At 40.5% G+C, this 19064-nt stretch overlaps 1 protein-coding gene across 1 annotated transcript in view; it reads left to right on the top strand.

The window, feature by feature from the left end:
* Positions 1-19064, top strand: part of LOC104513085 (PH-interacting protein-like) — a gene marked incomplete at its 3' end in the record, with an annotated part of 47636 nt that overhangs the window by 26310 nt on the left and 2262 nt on the right. Inside the window, 13 exon segments of the mRNA XM_010156314.1 lie at positions 2501-2608; positions 3205-3329; positions 3539-3621; positions 8096-8207; positions 8421-8482; positions 9549-9704; positions 11888-12008; positions 14017-14142; positions 15900-15972; positions 16369-16419; positions 16704-16784; positions 16786-16857; positions 18796-18948. Coding sequence (XP_010154616.1) covers positions 2501-2608; positions 3205-3329; positions 3539-3621; positions 8096-8207; positions 8421-8482; positions 9549-9704; positions 11888-12008; positions 14017-14142; positions 15900-15972; positions 16369-16419; positions 16704-16784; positions 16786-16857; positions 18796-18948 — 1323 coding nt within the window.

Below are 19064 nucleotides of genomic sequence, written 5' to 3'. Positions count from 1 at the left end.
AAGAGCGCTTTGACTTGAGAGTTGCAGCTGGGGAAAATGCTTCTGTGTTTGTTATACCCTCCAGCAAGTGTGCTTTGGAGACTATGCCATTCAAAAGATCAAGTCCAAATAAATATATTTGGTGCGTGATACCATCTGGACACAGTGAAGCAGCCAAGGATTTCTCTGTACTGTATTACCCAGGAGACTTGAACATTGTATTGGTTTAGTAAGGTAAACGGGTGTGTTTGGTTTGGCACCTGCTGCACAGCTTGTTCAGGGTGTACTAGGAATATCTGAGTAGGCTGCATTCTTTTGCTGAAAAATGTTTTAGATGGGTGAACAAGAAATTTCCTGTCCTGTGCCTGGAAAGTAGGAGTAGTTGCAGCAGCAGGGAGTACATTTGTAATGAAGCTGCTCTATCCGAGATTCCATCTCTGGTACTTAACCTCCCCGGATTTGCTTAAGATGGGAAAAGAAGCTTTTAATCTAGAAAGTTACTTTTGAGAGCCACAGGAATAAAAGATCAGTTTAATTGGAGGAATACAATGAGGTCTCATGTGGCCTTCAAATATTTTGGTGGATGGTTGGTATGTTTTAGAAGATTTGGGAGGAGAGATATTTCAAATTTGTTCTCTCACAGCTGTACAAACAAGTAAGAAAAAACAGGATTGCTATACTTAGTTGTACTCGCTGCGTAGGAATACCACGTACCATCCCTTTTCCCTCTCCGAATGCTGCTATTTACAGGCCTTTGTCGTGTGTCCTGTGGAACAGTGGAAACACAGCAGAGATGGGACTGCAATTTCCCTGTCTCATTATCCAACCACAATGCATATTTGTTGGATTATTCTGCCATTAAAAGGATAAAGGACAGTTTTGTCCAGCTACTGCAGCAAACATGAGGCAAGAATTTAACAAGATTAAAGATGTAATTTCCTGGAAAAAGGCATAAATTCTTTTTTCTACAGATATCTTTCTAATTTATTCTTCTGTCAGAAGGTGCAGCGCTTAGACCCCAAATCAAAATGTTTCACTGCTTTCCCAAAATCAAAATGTTTCACTTCTGTAAGCAGTGCATTGAATTTATGTAGAGGTTTAGCAGAAACAGGAAGTGTAGGAGGAGTTGTTTGTAGCCTGTGCCACTAAGTGGATCTTTCTGTTCTGATTCACTGGCAGGTACAGGGAACAATTGTCACAGTGTTTAAAGTGTAATTTAAATTGCTGTTATTTTGAATCTGTCTCTCAGTAGCCTCTGTTCCTTTCCCTGTCACTAAGACTCTGACAGTGCATAGGAGAGTCTCGCCGCTTTCGTGCCTTCTGCGGTGCGTTTTTTTCCTACAGTGCTATTGTGCGTGTCAAATACTCTGAAAAACAAGAGTTTAAAAAATATTGTGGTGCTGATCCTTCACCATTTAAAAAAAAAATGCTGTGTGACATTAAGCAAGTTCACTAACTGTTAATGCAGAAACGTGATACAGTTGTTCGTAATGTTTTGGGATACAACAGTTTTGGGAAGCATGTAGAAGTACAACTATGAGTGTGTTTATTAGTGCAAGTGTACTCTGAAACTTACTGAGGGCTTTTCGCTCTGCCTGTTTTTTGTTGTGTTAGACCTTTACATTTACCATCTTCTTCCCCCGTCCTACTTGCTGGGAATCCCATGTTTATAGCTTGGGGGAGTTTTAGAGGGTTTTTATTTATTTGGAATGCATCATACCTGGAATACAGCTGTTTTGTCAGATGTTTGTTCTAATTAGTTTGAGGAACCTCTGTTTTGCATTTAGGATACATTCCTTGAATGCATGTTCACGGTTTTCAGCTTACTACTTCATTTTAGTGATGGTTTATGCCAAACACATGCATCCACATGGAATCCTGTACAACAGGATCAAAAGTAGATGGACTGAACATGGTTCATGTCTGAAACATGGAGATTTATAATGGAAGGGTTTGACAAATTTTAATAAGCACTTGAAATGTCTGTTTTCAGTTTGTTGATGTCTTTGTTAGGTGGTTTGTTCGGTGGTACGGAAACAAACACTAAAATCTTCCTAGAACAGTAACAGCTGAATTTTTCTTCTAGAATGTGTTTCTTGTTCAAAAAAGATCTGATTAGCCAGATAGTGAATTTAGTGATAATTGTCATCTTAGGTCTGTTGTACAGTGGTGAATAACCAGGTGGATTAGTGGAATTCATGTTACTGTCATTTAATTGTTACATAGTGAGGATAAATAGATGTTTGCCTTACTGTTTCGTTTTGGTCTCGTGTGTAATTTAGGATATTTTGCTCATAGGGGAAAATGGTGACCTAAATCTTTCCTACTTTTTCTGTGTTTCTACTGTACCTACTTTAGTTGTCCACCACTTAATTTTTTAAGAACCTGTGACTTTTGCAGGAAAACAGGGTCAAAAATGTTGATGATAAAACATAAAGTACGCACTTTGTATGGCAGTGATACGCTAGCGTTTCAGCTCCTCAAAATCTTAGTTAGGTAACTTGTCGTGTTTCAATTTTAGGTCTACTATTTCCGACAAGGTCATGAAGCATACGTTATAATGGCTAAGAAGAACAAAATATATAGTATTAATCCCAAGAAACAACCATGGCATAAAATGGAATTACGGGTATGACTACTTCTTAATTTTTGTTTGCTATCTTAATATTTTAAAGAAATTCATAGAATCATAAAATGGTTTGGGTTGGAAGGGACCTTAAAGACCATCTAGTTCCAACCCCCCTGCCATGGGCAGGGACACCTTCCACTAGACCAGGTTGCTCAAAGCCTCATCCAGCCTGGCCTTGAACACTTCCAGGGGTGGGGCATCCACAGCTTCTCTGGGCAACCTGTTCCAGGGCTTCACTTGGAAACTAACTGAAAGATTCTTGATACAGCTGTTTCTAATGTTGTGCTCTTAGTATTTTAAGATAAGGGGGGAAAGTTAACTTAATAAATAGTGAAATGAAATTAGACGTTAAACTGTACTACTTTTTGCATCTGCTTGAGCAGATGAGCTGGTTGCACTTCATAGCAAAAAAAAGCTTCAAACAAGTTACACTGTGAGATAATCACTTGTTTTGAAAGACTGAATTTCAGATAGTTGGTTTTGACCTATTCTAGCAGAAACCTGGTCTTCTCAACACACCCATATTTTCATGTTTCAGGAAGTTACCATAGTCGTCTTAACCTCCTTGGTGGTATGTAATGTTTTGTTTATTCCAGGAGCAAGAGCTGATGAAAATAGTTGGGATTAAGTATGAAGTGGGATTGCCTACTCTCTGCTGTCTTAAACTCGCCTTTCTTGACCCTGACACGGGTAAACTAACGGGAGGATCATTCACCATGAAGTAAGGAAAGCAATATTGTATTCAAACTGGGGGCTGTCTTGTAGGGAGGGGAAGATGTGAGGTTGAAAGTTGGGAGGTGCCACTAATGTCATGACTTGAGCTTTTGCTTTTGAAGTCTTGCATTCAAAGTGGTAATTTTTTATGTAAGCGCTTTACTCTGAGCCTTTGCTGCTTCATCGCCTAATAGTTGTGTGTTCTGTTGTATTTAGGTACCATGATATGCCAGATGTCATAGACTTCCTAGTTCTGAGGCAGCAGTTTGATGATGCAAAACACAGGAGATGGAATATAGGTGAGTTGTGTGGGGAGCTTTTTGGCATGGTGTTTGTTTTTCTACGTATCTGCCTATTTTCATGACAATTTATTAAAATGTAGCTTACAGTAATTAAATCTTAATACTCTGCTGAAATTGGTGAACAAGGTCTGTCCATATTTGGGTGTGGAGTCCTGCTTTGTCCTTGACTGAAGCTACAGCAAGCAAACAAAATACCGGAGGTGATGTGCGAAAGGAAGTGCGAAGAAAATCTGTTGTGTGTTTGCAGAGAGAAATTTAGAACGCTTTTTAGAAATACGGTGTTTGTTAGTAACTGATAACTTACTATAGTCTATGTATTGCTTATCTCTTTTTTTGGATTGAAGGCCCTCTTACAGCTGTATTGCCACTACAATTACGCTCTTTTGTTTCCAATTTCTGCTCGAAACATCACCATTGGAAATTTATGATCTCTAGATAGTACAAACAGAACGCCCTTCCCATTCCTGTATGTTTGAATCATGTTCTAAACCCCACCTGGCTTAGCTTCATTGAGGCGTCTGTAATGACATTTCACTGATGTGGGGATGTTTGGGATTCGTTTTATTTTGCCTGGGCTTAGTTATTTCAAGGTGTTGGTTACTAGAGTGTATCCATGACTGGAGGACATACCTGTCAGATCTATTTCCTAGTGATCTTTTCCGTATGATAACAAGGATCACCTTTCAAGAAGGCAGTCTGACTAGGGGGAGAGAAACTTGCAGTTTGACAAAATGATCCTCTCAGGTGGTGTTTTTGTTCAGGAGGTCAGGAAATACATGTGTTCTCGTGCATAAGAACAGCTTTAGATTATCTCTGAAACCTAAAAGATTAAGCAAGAATGACTGATTCTTCAGAGTTCAGGTTGAACTCTGTTCCCCTAAAGGCGAAATGTGTGTGTGACATGCTCCTGAAAGGGAAACATTGATTTTTTTTATTCATTTATTTTTCTAAAGCAGGTCTCGGTGTTAAAGGCGTTTTCTGTGATGTAGCAGTGATTACCGTACCAGCTCAATTCCTGCAGTTCTTCCGTGCAGGAGCCATGGCTGGCATGTACGCAGCTGACTTGGCAGCATTTCTTGCCACTTGAGGCAGAGCATCGTATAGCAGAACGGAGGGTTTTAATGCAAGAACATGGTGGTGTCTCTGAGTGCCTGTGTAGAAACAACTGGTACGACATGACGTTTCTGCAAATACGCTGCTGCCTTAGTCTGTATTCGCTGCTTTCAAAGTGCTGTCCTCTCCTAAATTTACTGTAGCGAAGTACCTTGAAGAAGTGCCTGTTAAAAGCTCTTTTTTAGCTGTTCCTTACCTGACTTTCCTGCCAGGAAAGATGAATTATCTCCTGTCCTTTGATGTACATCATGATATTCCTGCTTAGGATGTGTGTCTTTGCCGTAGATGTATAAATTACATAATGCCCTAAGTTCTGTATCATCTCACACCTTACATTATTGTGTCTGAGAAGACAGCTAGCCCTCAGTTCTGTCGGGAATTTGGCAAGGGCCCTACGCTTGTGGTTCAATAGGAATTGTAAACCTTGATCTGTTCTTTAAAGATTATTTCAGCTTAAAGATCCCTTAAAGGAACAAGACTGGTCAACATCTACTAGTATGTCACCAAGCTTTGCTCTTTCCTGATAGTTATGGATCTGTGGTCTTGTCCTCCTCTGCCATGCCATATGTGTTTTCCTGCAGGATCGTGGCAGCAGTAGCAGAATGACTGCCATCCCTCATGTATGAACAGCCTAGCCAGAAGTCTGTCAGCCACGGTGGTAGAAATCCAGGAGTAGAAGAGGGACTTAGCAGTGTTACCCTTGCTGCTCTCGAGACTGTGAGTGCAGGTAGCATGTCCTTCCTGGCTGGCAGCTGTATTTCTAGGAACTTGCAGTGTGGGAAGAGTGGGAGTTAACACAAGAAGCATTGGAAGCACCAGAACCTTTTATCAAGCCTTCAGTGTGAGCGGTGCGAGTTTCAGGCCAATAACGTCCAGTACCAGCTTGTACCTCTGGCAAACATGTGCTAGAGTTCGTTCTTCCGTTCCTCTTTTGGGTGGTAAAAATAGTGGTGAGATAGTCTCCTGCTTTGAGACCGTATGAAATGATAAAGCAAAGGTGCAAAGGCGCAGCTGTTAGAACCGTTGCAGGTATTCCAGGAGGATTCCAGGTTGCTCCCCTGCTCCCTACATCGGCACTCTGGATGTTGCATAGTGTATGCTTATGTACTCAGAACAGACTGTGTGCCGTTTGGTTGCAGTCTGAAACACAGTATAAAAATGTTCCTTGAAAGTAGATCGTCTTTTCCACCAGGATAAGGAGAAACGCCGTAGAACTGTACATGAAACTGTTCCTGAGCATGTAACCGCGTGAGTCTGAAATCCCCAGGATTTATCTGACATGCTCAAGTTTTCTGAGCTTTCGCCGTAGCTCTTCATCAACAGACCGGTATTTTTTTTCATGTCCTGCAGTTGCTGGTTTGTCTTTTCAGGACAACTATTACTGTGTCTTCTTACTCCTCTGTGATTTCTGGCACTTGGCCTTACAAGTCAGTGTTCTCATAGTACTGTTGGGAGAGTCACTGGTATTACATTTTCTGACTCTACTGTAAGTCATTAAACCGTTCCTCTTCTAATAACAGTTCTTGGTGTTTTGGTGTCTTTTGGGGTGTGCTTCTGTTGTTTGGGTTTTGTTTGGTTTAGGGAAGAATATTTGCTTAGCTATGATACTTATATTTTTATATCAAATGTACATTTAGGTACTAATCCTTTCAGAAAGTACAAACTTAAATTTTGAGAAGTGACAGGTTCATATTTCTTCTACTCATACGCTATTTATTGCATATCTTGGTGATATTATAGTTTAAGTACAAGATTAATACGGGGTCTAAAAGCTTATCCAGTAAGATTCCTGCAGCTTTAGCTGTGAGTCTTAGGCAGGTGTACATACCTGTCTCTTACACAGCAGCCACTTCAAGGTCAACACAGGGCTTGTATTTTCACCAAGCTAACATTATCTGGTGATACAGAATTGAGGAAAACTATGCTAAATCCTTCTTCCAATGAGAATTTTTGCTCTGCTGTCCACATAGATGAGGTAAGACAGGGGACATTGGAAGAAGAGTGATTGAAGAGGTTGGTTTGCGGGCTTTTTCAGTCACGTTGTTTTCTGCTTCAGCTATGCCGTGGATCTGGAGAAATCGGAAACGGCTGCGGTATACACTCCTCTGAATCGCTGTGATCTGCTTAATGTTCAGCCCCATGAAGGGACTCACAGTTCTACCTACACATGTTTCTTTGTAAAACTGATCACAGGGGAATGCTGTACTGGGAGGCTGCAATGGAAGAGCCCTTCAGAATAATTTATTCTTTTAAAATAAAGCATCAGCCCTTATTTATGTTTTTGATCTTGCATTTCAGATATTTCTGCTATACTTGGTTCTGTTTCATTGTGCCCAGTTGGGACTATTAATGGCAGCTTGGTACTTGTCCCAGAATTACTTGCAACCCATTAAATTAAAAAATGGAGTAAAGAAAGCAGGACATTTTTGAGAACATATTTATTTCCTGTTAATTCGGACAACTGCAACGAGCATTTGGGCAGAATGTGGATGTATCGAAACAGAACAAACAGTGCAGCAGTTGAGAAAGTGTGTGTATATTTGAATCCCCTGAAAGCAAAACCGTGCGGTTCTTGGAATCCCAGGCTTGAACTGCATTTGTTCTTGTGTTGAGTGAACGGAATACTTCACTGAAAACTGTTTCTAAATTGTGTGGCCTGTGTAATAGAAAATGTTAGAATTTAGGATGGTGTGTAATACACATATTCTCACATGTAATTTTTTTTTAATAACGCTTATGACCTTTTCTCTCAGCTAGGCAAATGCTTTGCAGTAGCAAAGCCATTTCAAATTGTAGTAAATTACTTGGCTAACCTTTTGAAGAAGCTTTAATAAATTTTATTTTTTTATCAGTCAGATTGTCTGCGTAGCAAAGGGAATGAACCTCTGAGTTTCATTTGGGTAGCTAAAGAGCACTTCAGAAACTCAGGAGGGAGGAGCTCAGCAGCATGTAAAAAGTTCACCAGACAGAAGTGTCACAGTGCTGAGTGGTTTTACGATAACCATGTAGTGTTTAATGCAGGTAGACTTGAGTCTCAGAGTTAGTGTGTTGAAATGTCTTTCCTGTTAAAAATTCATATAGAAATAATTTGTAGGTAGATTCACGAATCATTAATTGGTTTTGTGTGTGTTTGGGGGTTTTTTCAATGCCATGTTAACTTTTATTTCGGTTTAAAGGCAGCCTTCAGAAAGACCTTAATGCTATCATTTTAAAAACTGAGTATGATTCGTGTTTTCCTGTTGATGCTAAGGGTGTTAAGAGGATTTCTGTATTAAAGATGAAGCCAAATGTATCTAAAAACTGCTTTTCTTGGGAGGAGCACCTTGTATTGATGAAATTATTTTGTGTTCTTACCTAGGTGATCGTTTCAGGTCAGTGATAGACGATGCTTGGTGGTTTGGAACAATTGAAAGCCAGGAACCTCTTCAGCCTGATTATCCTGATAGCTTATTTCAGTGCTACAATGTCTGGTTAGCAAATTTATCTTCAGTCTTTTATTTTAATCAGTTATTTTCATTTGAAGTACTGACTGAGCAACTTGCTTTCATTAAATTCAGTCATGCATCTCACCGTAGCAGTTACTGTAATACTCTGTGGTATATAAATAAGTTATGTTACAAACGTTAAATTATTACATTGTTGGAGCAATATTAGTAGATAATTTAAATGTGTTTGTTTTTAAGCTGGGACAACGGTGATACTGAGAAGATGAGCCCTTGGGACATGGAGCTGATACCAAGTAATGGTATGGTACCTTAATAATATAATTTGCTTTACGAGTGTATTTAAAGAATTTAAAAAAAAAAAAAAGTTGCATAGCTCTACCTGAATAATCGTGTTTCTGCTGGGGAGTGAGGGGGGAGGGCCCACAAACCAGTCGCATTTGAGGAACATCCTTAAATGAATTACAAAACTAAAAGTGGATCAAGATGAATGAACTGCGAAAAAACCACACAGCCATGCTTAGGTAAACCCCATGTATGTTGGAAATACACACACTACAAAACCGTAGACGATGTGCAGTTACCATTCACTCCTTCCACAGTTAGGGACTGAAGGTAAAGCTGTGCCCTGTGTCAGCTTTGAGGAAACTGGCTGCTCTGAGACCTGTCAGCATGCCCAGAGACACTGAAGGTGCAATGCATGCCTGAGAGATAGTTTGATAAGAGCAGGAGAAGATTTAATGAAAGTCTGCTTAGAAAGTGAAGTAGAATAAACATTCTAAGACACCATTGAAGAGGAGCGCTTCATACCACACTCTGACAATCTGCTGTTCCGTTATGAATTGCTAAGATTGGTAGGTCCCTGAGCGTGCTAGAGTGACAGCACCTTTAATTTGTGTGCTCAGGAAGTCTGGTTTTAGCACTTGACCTCACAAAACTGTGACGAGGCGGAAGCGGTACCTGGAGGATGTTTTAACATCTACGTTATAAGTCATTATCTTAAACTCCATTTGAAAATCATCGACCACTTATTACCAAGAATTTTGGGTTTAAAAACCAAACCACAGACTTGAACTGTCATAAAGGAGTGTCGTACTGGTTCTAAAATAAATTCTACAATTAGCTATTCAGAAGAGGGTAAGTCTTGTTTCATGGAAGGCTTGTACACCAGAGGGCATTGCAAGGATATAAATTCCACATACAGCAGTGTGCAGAAAGGGTGCTGGATGCATCCGAAAGGTCTTTGCGCAGACCAAGAACTATGTATTTGTTTTGGTTAGTAAAGTGATGTGTCTCTGAATGACAGGTATACATGTTACACAAGATACAAAGATTTATGTTTTATTTAGTTTTCATGTTACATTCTAGCTGTATTTCCAGAAGAACTGGGGACTAGTGTTCCTTTAACAGATGATGAGCGTAGGACGCTGCTTTACAAACCTCTGGATGGAGAGTGGGGCTCCAGGACCCGAGACGAGGAGTGCGACAGAATTATTGCAGGAATAAACCAGCTCATGACTCTAGGTAAATCCTGAATAATACGGGAAACCTTTTTGTGTTATGTTTTTCAGACTTTGCTCGTGTGTAATTTTGAAATTACCAAAATGAATATGATAAAATACACCTTTTTACTTCTTAAATGGAACAAAACTTTCTCATTGCACGTTTTTGTTTTTCATATAGTGAGGACATATAAAACCTAAATTTTCTCTTGTTTTTCAAAGGCAACTGTTGCTTTTTGGTAGATAATTTGAAATATCTCAGGGTTTTGGGGTTTCACACGCTGGAAACAAGTACTTGATTTTTTTACTTTAGCTACCAGAATCTCTTGTTGGGGTTAAAATTGCAAACTTTATGATGAACAGCATATTAACTGTATTACAGGCAGATAGGGAAAAAAAGAATCTTACTTGGAGAATGGACACCTGTATGTAGATTACACCTGTGTAAGCCTTTCCTAATTCCTCTTTTCTCTCCACATTGCCTTAGTTGTGCAGAATGTTGAGGAAAAGGCAAAATGTTGAGGGTGAAGTAATTGATCAATTTAAGAAAAGCTGCTTGCTGTTTGGTTGTAAAGCAATTACTCTTTCCAGGCAGCTTCTGAAAAGGTAATTGTTAAAACATTTAACACCTGACCGCAACGCTTACATGATCAAAGATGGGTGTCAGAGATGGAGATCCATCAGTGAAAGACAGGCTGAATCATAAGTCTTGTGTACGTTATGTAGTGAGCAAACGGCGTTAAGTCAGCAGTCTTAATCTTTGGGTAACAGTGGTCATAAAGTAAATACCTAAGTTGTCAGAGATAAGTTATTTCAACTGATGTGTAAGTACTTGAAGCAAGGCAAGATACATTTCAGAAAAGCCAGACAACTCTGAACTAGTCTTTGAAATACTTCTTTGGTGACATACTGTATAAGAAGCTTCCCTTTGCTTCCAAACGAAAGGAAATATCCATATAGTGTAGTAATCACAGAATGGTTTGGGTTGGAAGGGACCTTAAAGACCATCTAGTTCCAACCCCCCTGCCATGGGCAGGGACACCTTCCACTAGACCAGGTTGCTCAAAGCCTCATCCAGCCTGGCCTTGAACACTTCCAGGGATGGGGCATCCACAGCTTCTCTGGGCAACCGGTTCCAGTGCTTCACCACCCTCTCTGTGAAGAACTTCTTGATGTCCAGTCTATATCGACCGGCTTTCAAGTTAAATAAAGATACAGAATTACATTAAAAAACCCCTGTAAGGAAATTAAATTTTAGTTGTTTTCACTGTGTCATCCAAGGGTAATGGCGTCGTGCTTTGCGTTGTGTGGCACGCTGCTTAGTTTGGGATTTAACTGTAGCGTGCGTGGTGCCTATCGGTACAAAGTCGCGGTTGCTAGAACATCCCTAAGAGTAAGCAAACCGCTTTTGGAAGAGGAACAGCCTGTTTAGCAACAGCGTGTTTTCTGGTTTTAAAGAGTTTAGATAGAGAGACTTCAAAGGGTGTTTAATGTTTTTGTATTAACTGTATTTCCCTTGAGGTGTAAAGCGTTAGCATGATCTGTCTAAGCAGTCGTGGTGCTTGTAAGCACAGGAGGAGAAAAGGAGGTTTGTGTAGGTGCACAGACTGCTGTTGCGCGGCAGTTTTCTAGTGTGATGGTAGGCTGGGTTCAGATGGCTTCTTTGCTGTTAGGTAGGGACAGGAGATTGTGTTTCTGTTCGATTTTTTGAGTCTGGGTTCTCCCTGTATATCCGTGATACTGAGATAGTACTGTAACTTTCACGGTAAGAGTTTAACAATCGCTTTGTTTGAAGATGGGAGAGTGACAGTGTAACAGCAGATGAGTTGAGCCCATGTTGTAAATAACAGTACTGAGTTGCATGTCTTCATCATGTACCTGTCACTGATGTGTTCAAATCTACTTTTTGCATGGGTGTATTTTGCATGCCCTTGCCGTGTCTCTGAGGAGCGTGGTGCTTCGTGCACAGCAGGGTGGGTCATCACTGCAGTGATTGTACTTACAGCAGACACCTCAGCAAATACTTGTGTATGTAAAAATGCCTGGAGCAGTTATTGTTGTTACTTTGGGGAAAGTACTGTGTGCTTCAAACACAAAGAAATAGAGTATCTTGCGAGGCAGGGAATCTTGAAACTGCTAAAGCACTTTTGAGCTATGTAACTTTGGGGTTGTTTTTAAAATCTGCTGTTTTTTCATTCTATCCAGATATTGCTTCTGCGTTTGTGGCACCTGTGGATCTCCAAGCGTACCCAATGTACTGCACTGTGGTGGCCTATCCCACAGACCTCAGTACCATTAAACAAAGGCTGGAAAGCAGATTTTACAGGTTAGATCCAGGTTTCTGTTCCTGCTGGGACATACTCCCAAACCCATCTTTGGTAGCTCTGTGTCTCATAGTACCCACCTAGGAGATGGGTACAGGTTGTCGCTCTCCGTTTCTCCCGTCTTCTGTCCTTGATCTAGGTTTCCGTTTTATAAAACTCTAAAAAGGATTGCACAACCTCTCCTCCAAAATGTATTTTAGAATTACATGGTGTTCAGATTCCAGCTTATGCAAATGACTTGCTCCATGTGAAATTCCAATTGCAGGACCAGAGACTAGGTCAGTAACATGACTTTTAGTCAAAAGGATTAAGTTTTCACTTTATAATAATTATTTTTTTTAAATCTGTGGGTTGTTTTAGTAAGGGAAACTTTAGAAACATGTGAAGTGGTTTTGTCCTAATGCACTTAGAAAAACCAAAAAGTTGCATTGTCATTTAAGAATCTACACAGAAAATAGCTGCTTCTTTCTATTATTGGCCTTGAAATTATAAATTTTTGGACAGCAACCAAAATAAGTTTTAACTTTTTGACACCGTTCTGATGTTTTCCTAAACTGTTTGCAATTGCTGTGTTTTTGCAGTAAATATCTGTGTAGGAGAATGCTCTTTTAAATTACATGTGTTTCCTTCGGTTCTCGGGATATTCCTGGTTTGAAAATCAGTGTCCCTCTAATACTTGCTTGGAATAAACATGGATAGCATTTTGGTTTGGGCCAAATTTCAAAGTTAATCTGTAGTGCTTTGTGCGTGCTAACTGAAAAGTAAATTCTCAATTAAAAATCACTTTTTAATGTTCAAAAATACCCCTAGTCTGCACTTTTATTGTTCTGAGTTTATTGTGTGATACCAGATAAGCCAGCTTTGGCTCCTATGAAGCACTGATTTGCAGTCGGGGTGGGTGGTGAGGACTTCTTACTGGGTGTTGTTTCTCTTGTAAGAGTGAGCAGTTAGCTGTGGTAGTCAGCATACTTTATTTGGTAAGTCTGGTTTTATTAGTTTGTGCTGTTGCCAGGACCTCATCAGGTAAGAGGCAACTGCCTTGTGTTGTGCTTTCCAGTGAAAACTTTTTCTTTACCATCTGCAGGAGGGACTGTTCAGATCACTTGTGGGTTTGGTACCTTTTTGTGAGGCTTACATTAGAACGTACTCTTTTCTGATCCAGGAGCCTTATCGTGCCTGTATGTCCTTAAAAAATACAGGACGTAACAGGAGAAATACCACCTTTCCCAGTCACTGCTGGCATTATGTAGAAGTAGATGCTGGACCCCTAAACTGATTAGATTTCATCTAAATCCTTAACGCTATGTGAAAGACATTAAACATTCCCCCACTTAGCTACAGAGCACTTGGGCAGCATTTCTTTCCATCGTGTTCTGTTGGTGTGAAAATTGAGGACTGTATACATTTGTAACTTCTGTGCTCTCAGTTTTTCTTTGAAACAGTATGTAGTTTTTGTAATTACATCTGGGTTTAGATTTTGATTTAATTTTTGTAATAACTTTTGCTGTTGTACATCATTTTTCGTTAACATGCCTGTTTTATAGGTAGGTCATTAAATCAGAGCTGTGTGAGGAAATTTGATTGACAGATTGTCAGAATAGAAACGTATGCTTTCAGTAATTATTAGTTTGTTACTCCACTGCTGTGACTTAAGAGGTGATGATGCAGGCTGGGTTATGTATATCGTAAAGGAATAGTAAAAGCTGAAGCGTCAGAGCTGACTTTTCCCAGGGAGCATCAGCTTTATATTCTTAAAGCCATTTGCATAAGTTACCACAGGGCATAAGAGGAGAGCCCGAAGCCTGAGGAAGCTGCCTCAGCTGCTCACGTAGGGCAACGTATCCATTTTTTTGTGCATGTTTTCTGGTTTAATGCAAGAAAAAAAAGGATGAATGGGATAATACGTTGGAAGAATGGTGTATGGCTTTCTCCTGTTTCATATACGTTGATACAAATGAAGCCTGTCTTTTTCTTCCTCTCCCCTCCCCTCTTCCCTTCCTTCACGTGCAGGCGCCTTTCGTCGTTGATGTGGGAAGTCCGGTACATAGAACATAATACTCGCACGTTTAATGAACCCGGAAGTCCTATCGTGAAATCTGCCAAGTTTGTCACGGATCTTCTGCTCCACTTCATCAAGTGAGTCGCTTAGTTAGCGTGTTGCTGTTCCTGCTCCTCAGCGAGGTATTTAGCCTTTTCAGACCTGAACTTTGACGTGAGATAGTTTCACAGCTTGAATGCGCCTGTTGTCGGCTGTTGGGGCAGAAAAGAACAGAGCTTGTCTTGACAAAGAAGATGTGAGTTTGCAGAACAACATCAGGGTCTGTAATGCCTTGATTGGCACAGTCTGGCGTGGCATTTTATTTCAAGATACCCTGCTAAATGATAAAAATGGGTCCGAGCATCTTCATGGAGCAATGGATATATTTGTAGGCGAGTTAGGAGTTCCAGTTCTGAATTTGAATGCTGCTGTTGCAACTGTGGGGATTTCATTCTGAAGTCTTTACAATTTATAGCATGATTGAAAATGGTGTTTGATATGCAAAAACCCAAACCTTGGAGGCTTTGTAGCCGACAGAAATAGTAGTTGTCTTTCAAATGTTCTGGGTTATTACTGTCTGTAGATCTGAAACATTTTTCACTGAGTTCTTCTGTCTCAGACCTAAAGTTTGTAAGAAGAGCTTACTGAGTGTGCCCCCTGCCTTGATCTGCTTGTACACAGTGAATACTGCCATTCCCACCTTGCGGGAATGACAGGGCACTTTTTTAGTTTAACAAAAATCATGACGTTTTTAGCAATTTAGTTTCTTGGTGTGAAATTGAATCTTGTTCTTTATTTTGTGAGTTCTTAAAAAACATTAGAACTGCATTATGGATTTGGAAATCTAGGACACGACTCCATTCATAAATCTGTGGTGCCTGTGATTTCTGGTATTGGCTGGAGAGTGAAAAATACTTAACTGCTTCAGATGTGAAAAGATTTTCTGAAATACACCTGTAGGAACAGATATGTGTCTAAAGGGCTTCTCTGTTACTAATTTTCTTTAACATCTTTGTCCTTCGTGGCCTTTTTCTGATTAATTAAGCAGCTCAGGGTTTTGCAAAGTGTGTGTGTTTAATTGGCTTAGCTAAATTAGTGCAACACATGGATATTCTTACTTAATAATGTCCTAGAGCTTGTGTCTGTTAATATATTCATTTAAGTGAGCTAGCATGTAAAGCCCATACCTCTTTGCAGGCTAGAAGGCTTGCACCATGGAAGGCAACCCCTGTGGCTCTAACGAGAGTGAAATAATCTCGACGCCTCTGAGAATCTAGGGCTTAGTCTCCGGATACCCAGGTCTCTCAGAAAGCTGGGTTGGGGGAGAGGGAGGGAAGGTGTGTGCTTAGTTTTCTTTCTTGCCTTCTCCCCCGGCCGCATTCTGGATTATGATTCCAGTGTGGAGTTGCTGTGTGTTTACTTCCTGCATAGTAGAGCTCCTTTGGGCTTTTTTCTGTGTAGGAGTTTGCTGTGTTAGACAGGAACTGAAAATTGGTGTTTGTTTTGCTGAGTTAATTATAGAGGTTCACACGGGGCCCCAAAATCCTTTATGTGGTATAGTATTAGATTCTTCTAACGATAATCAATTTATGGTAAAGGATTATGATTTTTCATTGTGAAACTTGGACGCTGCTAAGTGGTCTGTGTTTTAGAGGGCAGATAGTTAACAGCTTTTTGAGCAGAAGATTAGCTTTTCTTATTACCGCAGTCCTCTTTATATTCATCTAGCACTAAACACTTTATTCTTTTATTTGGGAATGGCTTCATAAACTTCTTCCTTATCCTAGGCAAAACAGAGTTGATTCCACAGGTGAAAATGGAAAATAAATGTTAGTCTGTATTTCTTTTCGCACAGAGACCAGAGTTGCTATGACATAATTCCATTATACAATGCAATGAAGAAGAAAGTGTTGTCCGACTCTGATGAGGTAAGTGGTTGTGTCTGAGATTTGCCATCGGTAGACTGGAGACACGGGACCGCTCTTGGTCCTACTGGGAACGAAAGGGCTGGTTTCAGTCACTGTAAGGGAGTGGGTGTACTTTTCTGTCAGTCACGTGCTTGTTTTGGTCAGCTGGGAGACTAGGTCAAAAGCCAGCCTCCTCTCCTCCTTTAGTGCAGAGTCCGAAGGGTTTCTTGGAGAATTTAGATGCTGCTTAGGCTTCTGAGAGGTTCTGAAAACTGACGGTCCCGTGGAATGCTTCCCAGGGGGGCAGGGGTAGAACTGTGAAGACTCGGATTATAAGTGAAGTATGAAAGAGCTCACCTACTCATATATGCTTGTATTTTTTTAACCTTTTTATGCGACTCATTATCTTGCTCAAAGGAAGAAGAGAAAGATACAAACGTGCCAGGAACTTCCACTAGAAAAAGAAAGGTAACTTTTCTTTTTTCCAACGATTTATAGTGCTATAGAAGTGACTTTGGGAATATAAAACTGAAAATGTTTTTATTATTGTGTAATCTTCAGCTTTTGGAAAGTTTTGAACTCAGTGGCATGTTGTTCTGTTGAGTTACTAATGTAAAAGCATTTCTGTCTGTGCTGCTGCGTGTTACAGATTCATTAGTTAGGTTTCACATCCTGCAGGGTACCTTTTTCCATTAGATTTTATAAAAACAGCTAGTTTATTTAATGTACCTCAGACGATACTGTCATTTCAGGATCACCAGCCAAAGCGGCGGCTGCGTAATAGAGCTCAGTCTTACGACATTCAGTCATGGAAGAAGGAAAGCCCAGGGCTGCTTGCTGAACCTCATTTTTCAGTGCGAAGACTCTGAACCGTTTCGACAACCAGTGGATCTCCTTGAATATCCGGTGAGTATTTTGGAAGAGGAAGGCTAGTTTTAACCCTAGTTGCTGTGTGGTTTGGCTTTTTTTTTTTTTTTTAAAGCTCAACTGACCGTTTTTCCAACTCTTTTTTAATTGAAACTTCAGGCAGCTCTATTGACAGAAGTTTTTTTCAGGGCTTGATTGCAACCTGATGATGTTTATTGTCTTTTTAAAGTGATTTCAAAAGAAACTGTGCTTCTCTACGCTCTTAAATACTTCAGCTGCAAAATGTTTTACATTCAGTGATGCCTGCATCATTAAGTAAATTACAGCTTTTGTGTTTAAGACGTGTCTTTCCTTTTCTGGGTGAAAAATGGTCATATATGAAGTGCGTGTGTTTGGTTGCTGCGTGTGACAAATGTTGTCATGGATCATGTTTTGTTTTCACTTCAGAAGTATAAAAAATACAAGTAACTTTCACATCACAGTCATCTGGGCCTGATGTAGAAAAAGTACCCACTGAAGAACTGTGGTGAAACATGAACTGTAGTAACAATGACTCTTCAAATTACACTTTCTGCCTGGGTGGTTGCCCTGGAGTTCAGATCGCCGTGCACAGCCATTTGTAACTGCAGAGTATTTTAACACAAAAGCCTGGTTGCCTTGGATCTCTTTTAGGCCAGTTTTACTTCAAGTGACAAAACAAAGGTTTCTCACGCTTTTCTTCTAGCATATCTTAGGTTTTTCTTCACTGAGGTGAGGAACGTGGGAGAAATTAATCATCGCAGTTAGAGCAAAGAAATGCTTCTCTTTCCAGAGTCACTAGTAGGTCTGTCTCTTGACACTTCTGCAGCCACTGCGCACCATAATATTTGAAGTAACCTGACTTTAGGCCATGCTGGCCCTTTGGGCTTGAGATAAGCAGCTGAGCCGACAGAGAGCACCTCACTACGCTTGGGCATGAAACACTCTGCTCCCTGCTGCCACAGGCTTGTTTAACCTTGAGAGGCTCTCACGCAGGTTCTGTTGGCTCTGATAAGTTAACCTTTTGGTATGTAAGGTTTTTGTCGTATGGGTATTCCTCTGGTTCTTCCATAGCCTAGGGAAAAAAGTTCTGGTACTGACTTGAAGGGGGTCCTAGTTAAGCCTCTGCTGTTTTCACTATTTTAATATTACTTTCCTAAATTGTCAGGTCTCCGTGGGGGAAACCGCTCAGCTTTCAGCAGATATGTGCTTAAGCCTCTAATCAGGTTCAAATATTCAAACTTTGTATTTTAAAGCTAATACATAAAAACAACAGTAGGCTGAGTAGCAAGTTTGAGCTGTTATGCCACCCAGAGAGTTTGTTAGTCACACTTTCCTATCACTGTTATCTTCATGACAGCGTGTCAGTAATACAACGCTTAGGTCACAACGTTTTGAGCTCTGTGTTTCTGTACATCTGTTTACAAAATGAAGTAAATGTTGTATTGGTTGACTTCTAACCCTGATCCTGTCGATTATGTCTGTGAGGAGTTACACTGTGTAACTCCTACGGCAGGAGCACAGTGTCTTTCATAGAATCACAGAACGGTTTGGGTTGGAAGGGACCTTAAAGACCATCTAGTTCCAACCCCCCTTCCACTAGACCAGGTTGCTCAAAGCCTCATCCAGCCTGGCCTTGAACACTTCCAGGGATGGGGCATCCACAGCTTCTCTGTACTCACTCCAACCAGTCTATATCCTTATGTTGAGGGCTCCACAGCTGGACGCAGCACTCCAGGTGGGGTCTCACCAGAGCAGAGTACAGGGGCAGAATCCCCTCCCTAGACCTGCTGCCTACACTTCTCCTGATGCAGCCCAGTATCTTTAGCAGTCTTCCACAGCTCTGTAAAGAGAGCATTTGGTTTGAACATGTTTATCAGGTGCATCCGAATGAAAATGATACATTAAGGCTTGAAAAAAGAATTTGTAATGCATTGCTGCTTTGCTGTTTCTTTACAGGATTATAGAGACATTATTGACACTCCTATGGATTTTGCTACTGTTAGAGAAACACTGGAAGCTGGCAACTATGAGTCACCGATGGAGTTATGTAAAGATGTGAGACTTATTTTCAGCAATTCCAAGGCCTATACACCAAGCAAAAGATCAAGGGTAAGGGGTTCAAACATGAAGGTTTCCGAGAAAGTAATAGAGCTTTGTGTTTCAGTGGGAAGGAGTGTATGCCGTTTAAATGCCTGGAGTTGTGATCTTCTCCAAGCATGTTTCAG

Source organism: Eurypyga helias, unplaced genomic scaffold, assembly GCF_000690775.1.
Source record: "Eurypyga helias isolate BGI_N326 unplaced genomic scaffold, ASM69077v1 scaffold28277, whole genome shotgun sequence".
NCBI lineage: Eukaryota > Metazoa > Chordata > Aves > Eurypygiformes > Eurypygidae > Eurypyga > Eurypyga helias.
This window is presented reverse-complemented; position numbering and strand designations above follow the sequence as displayed.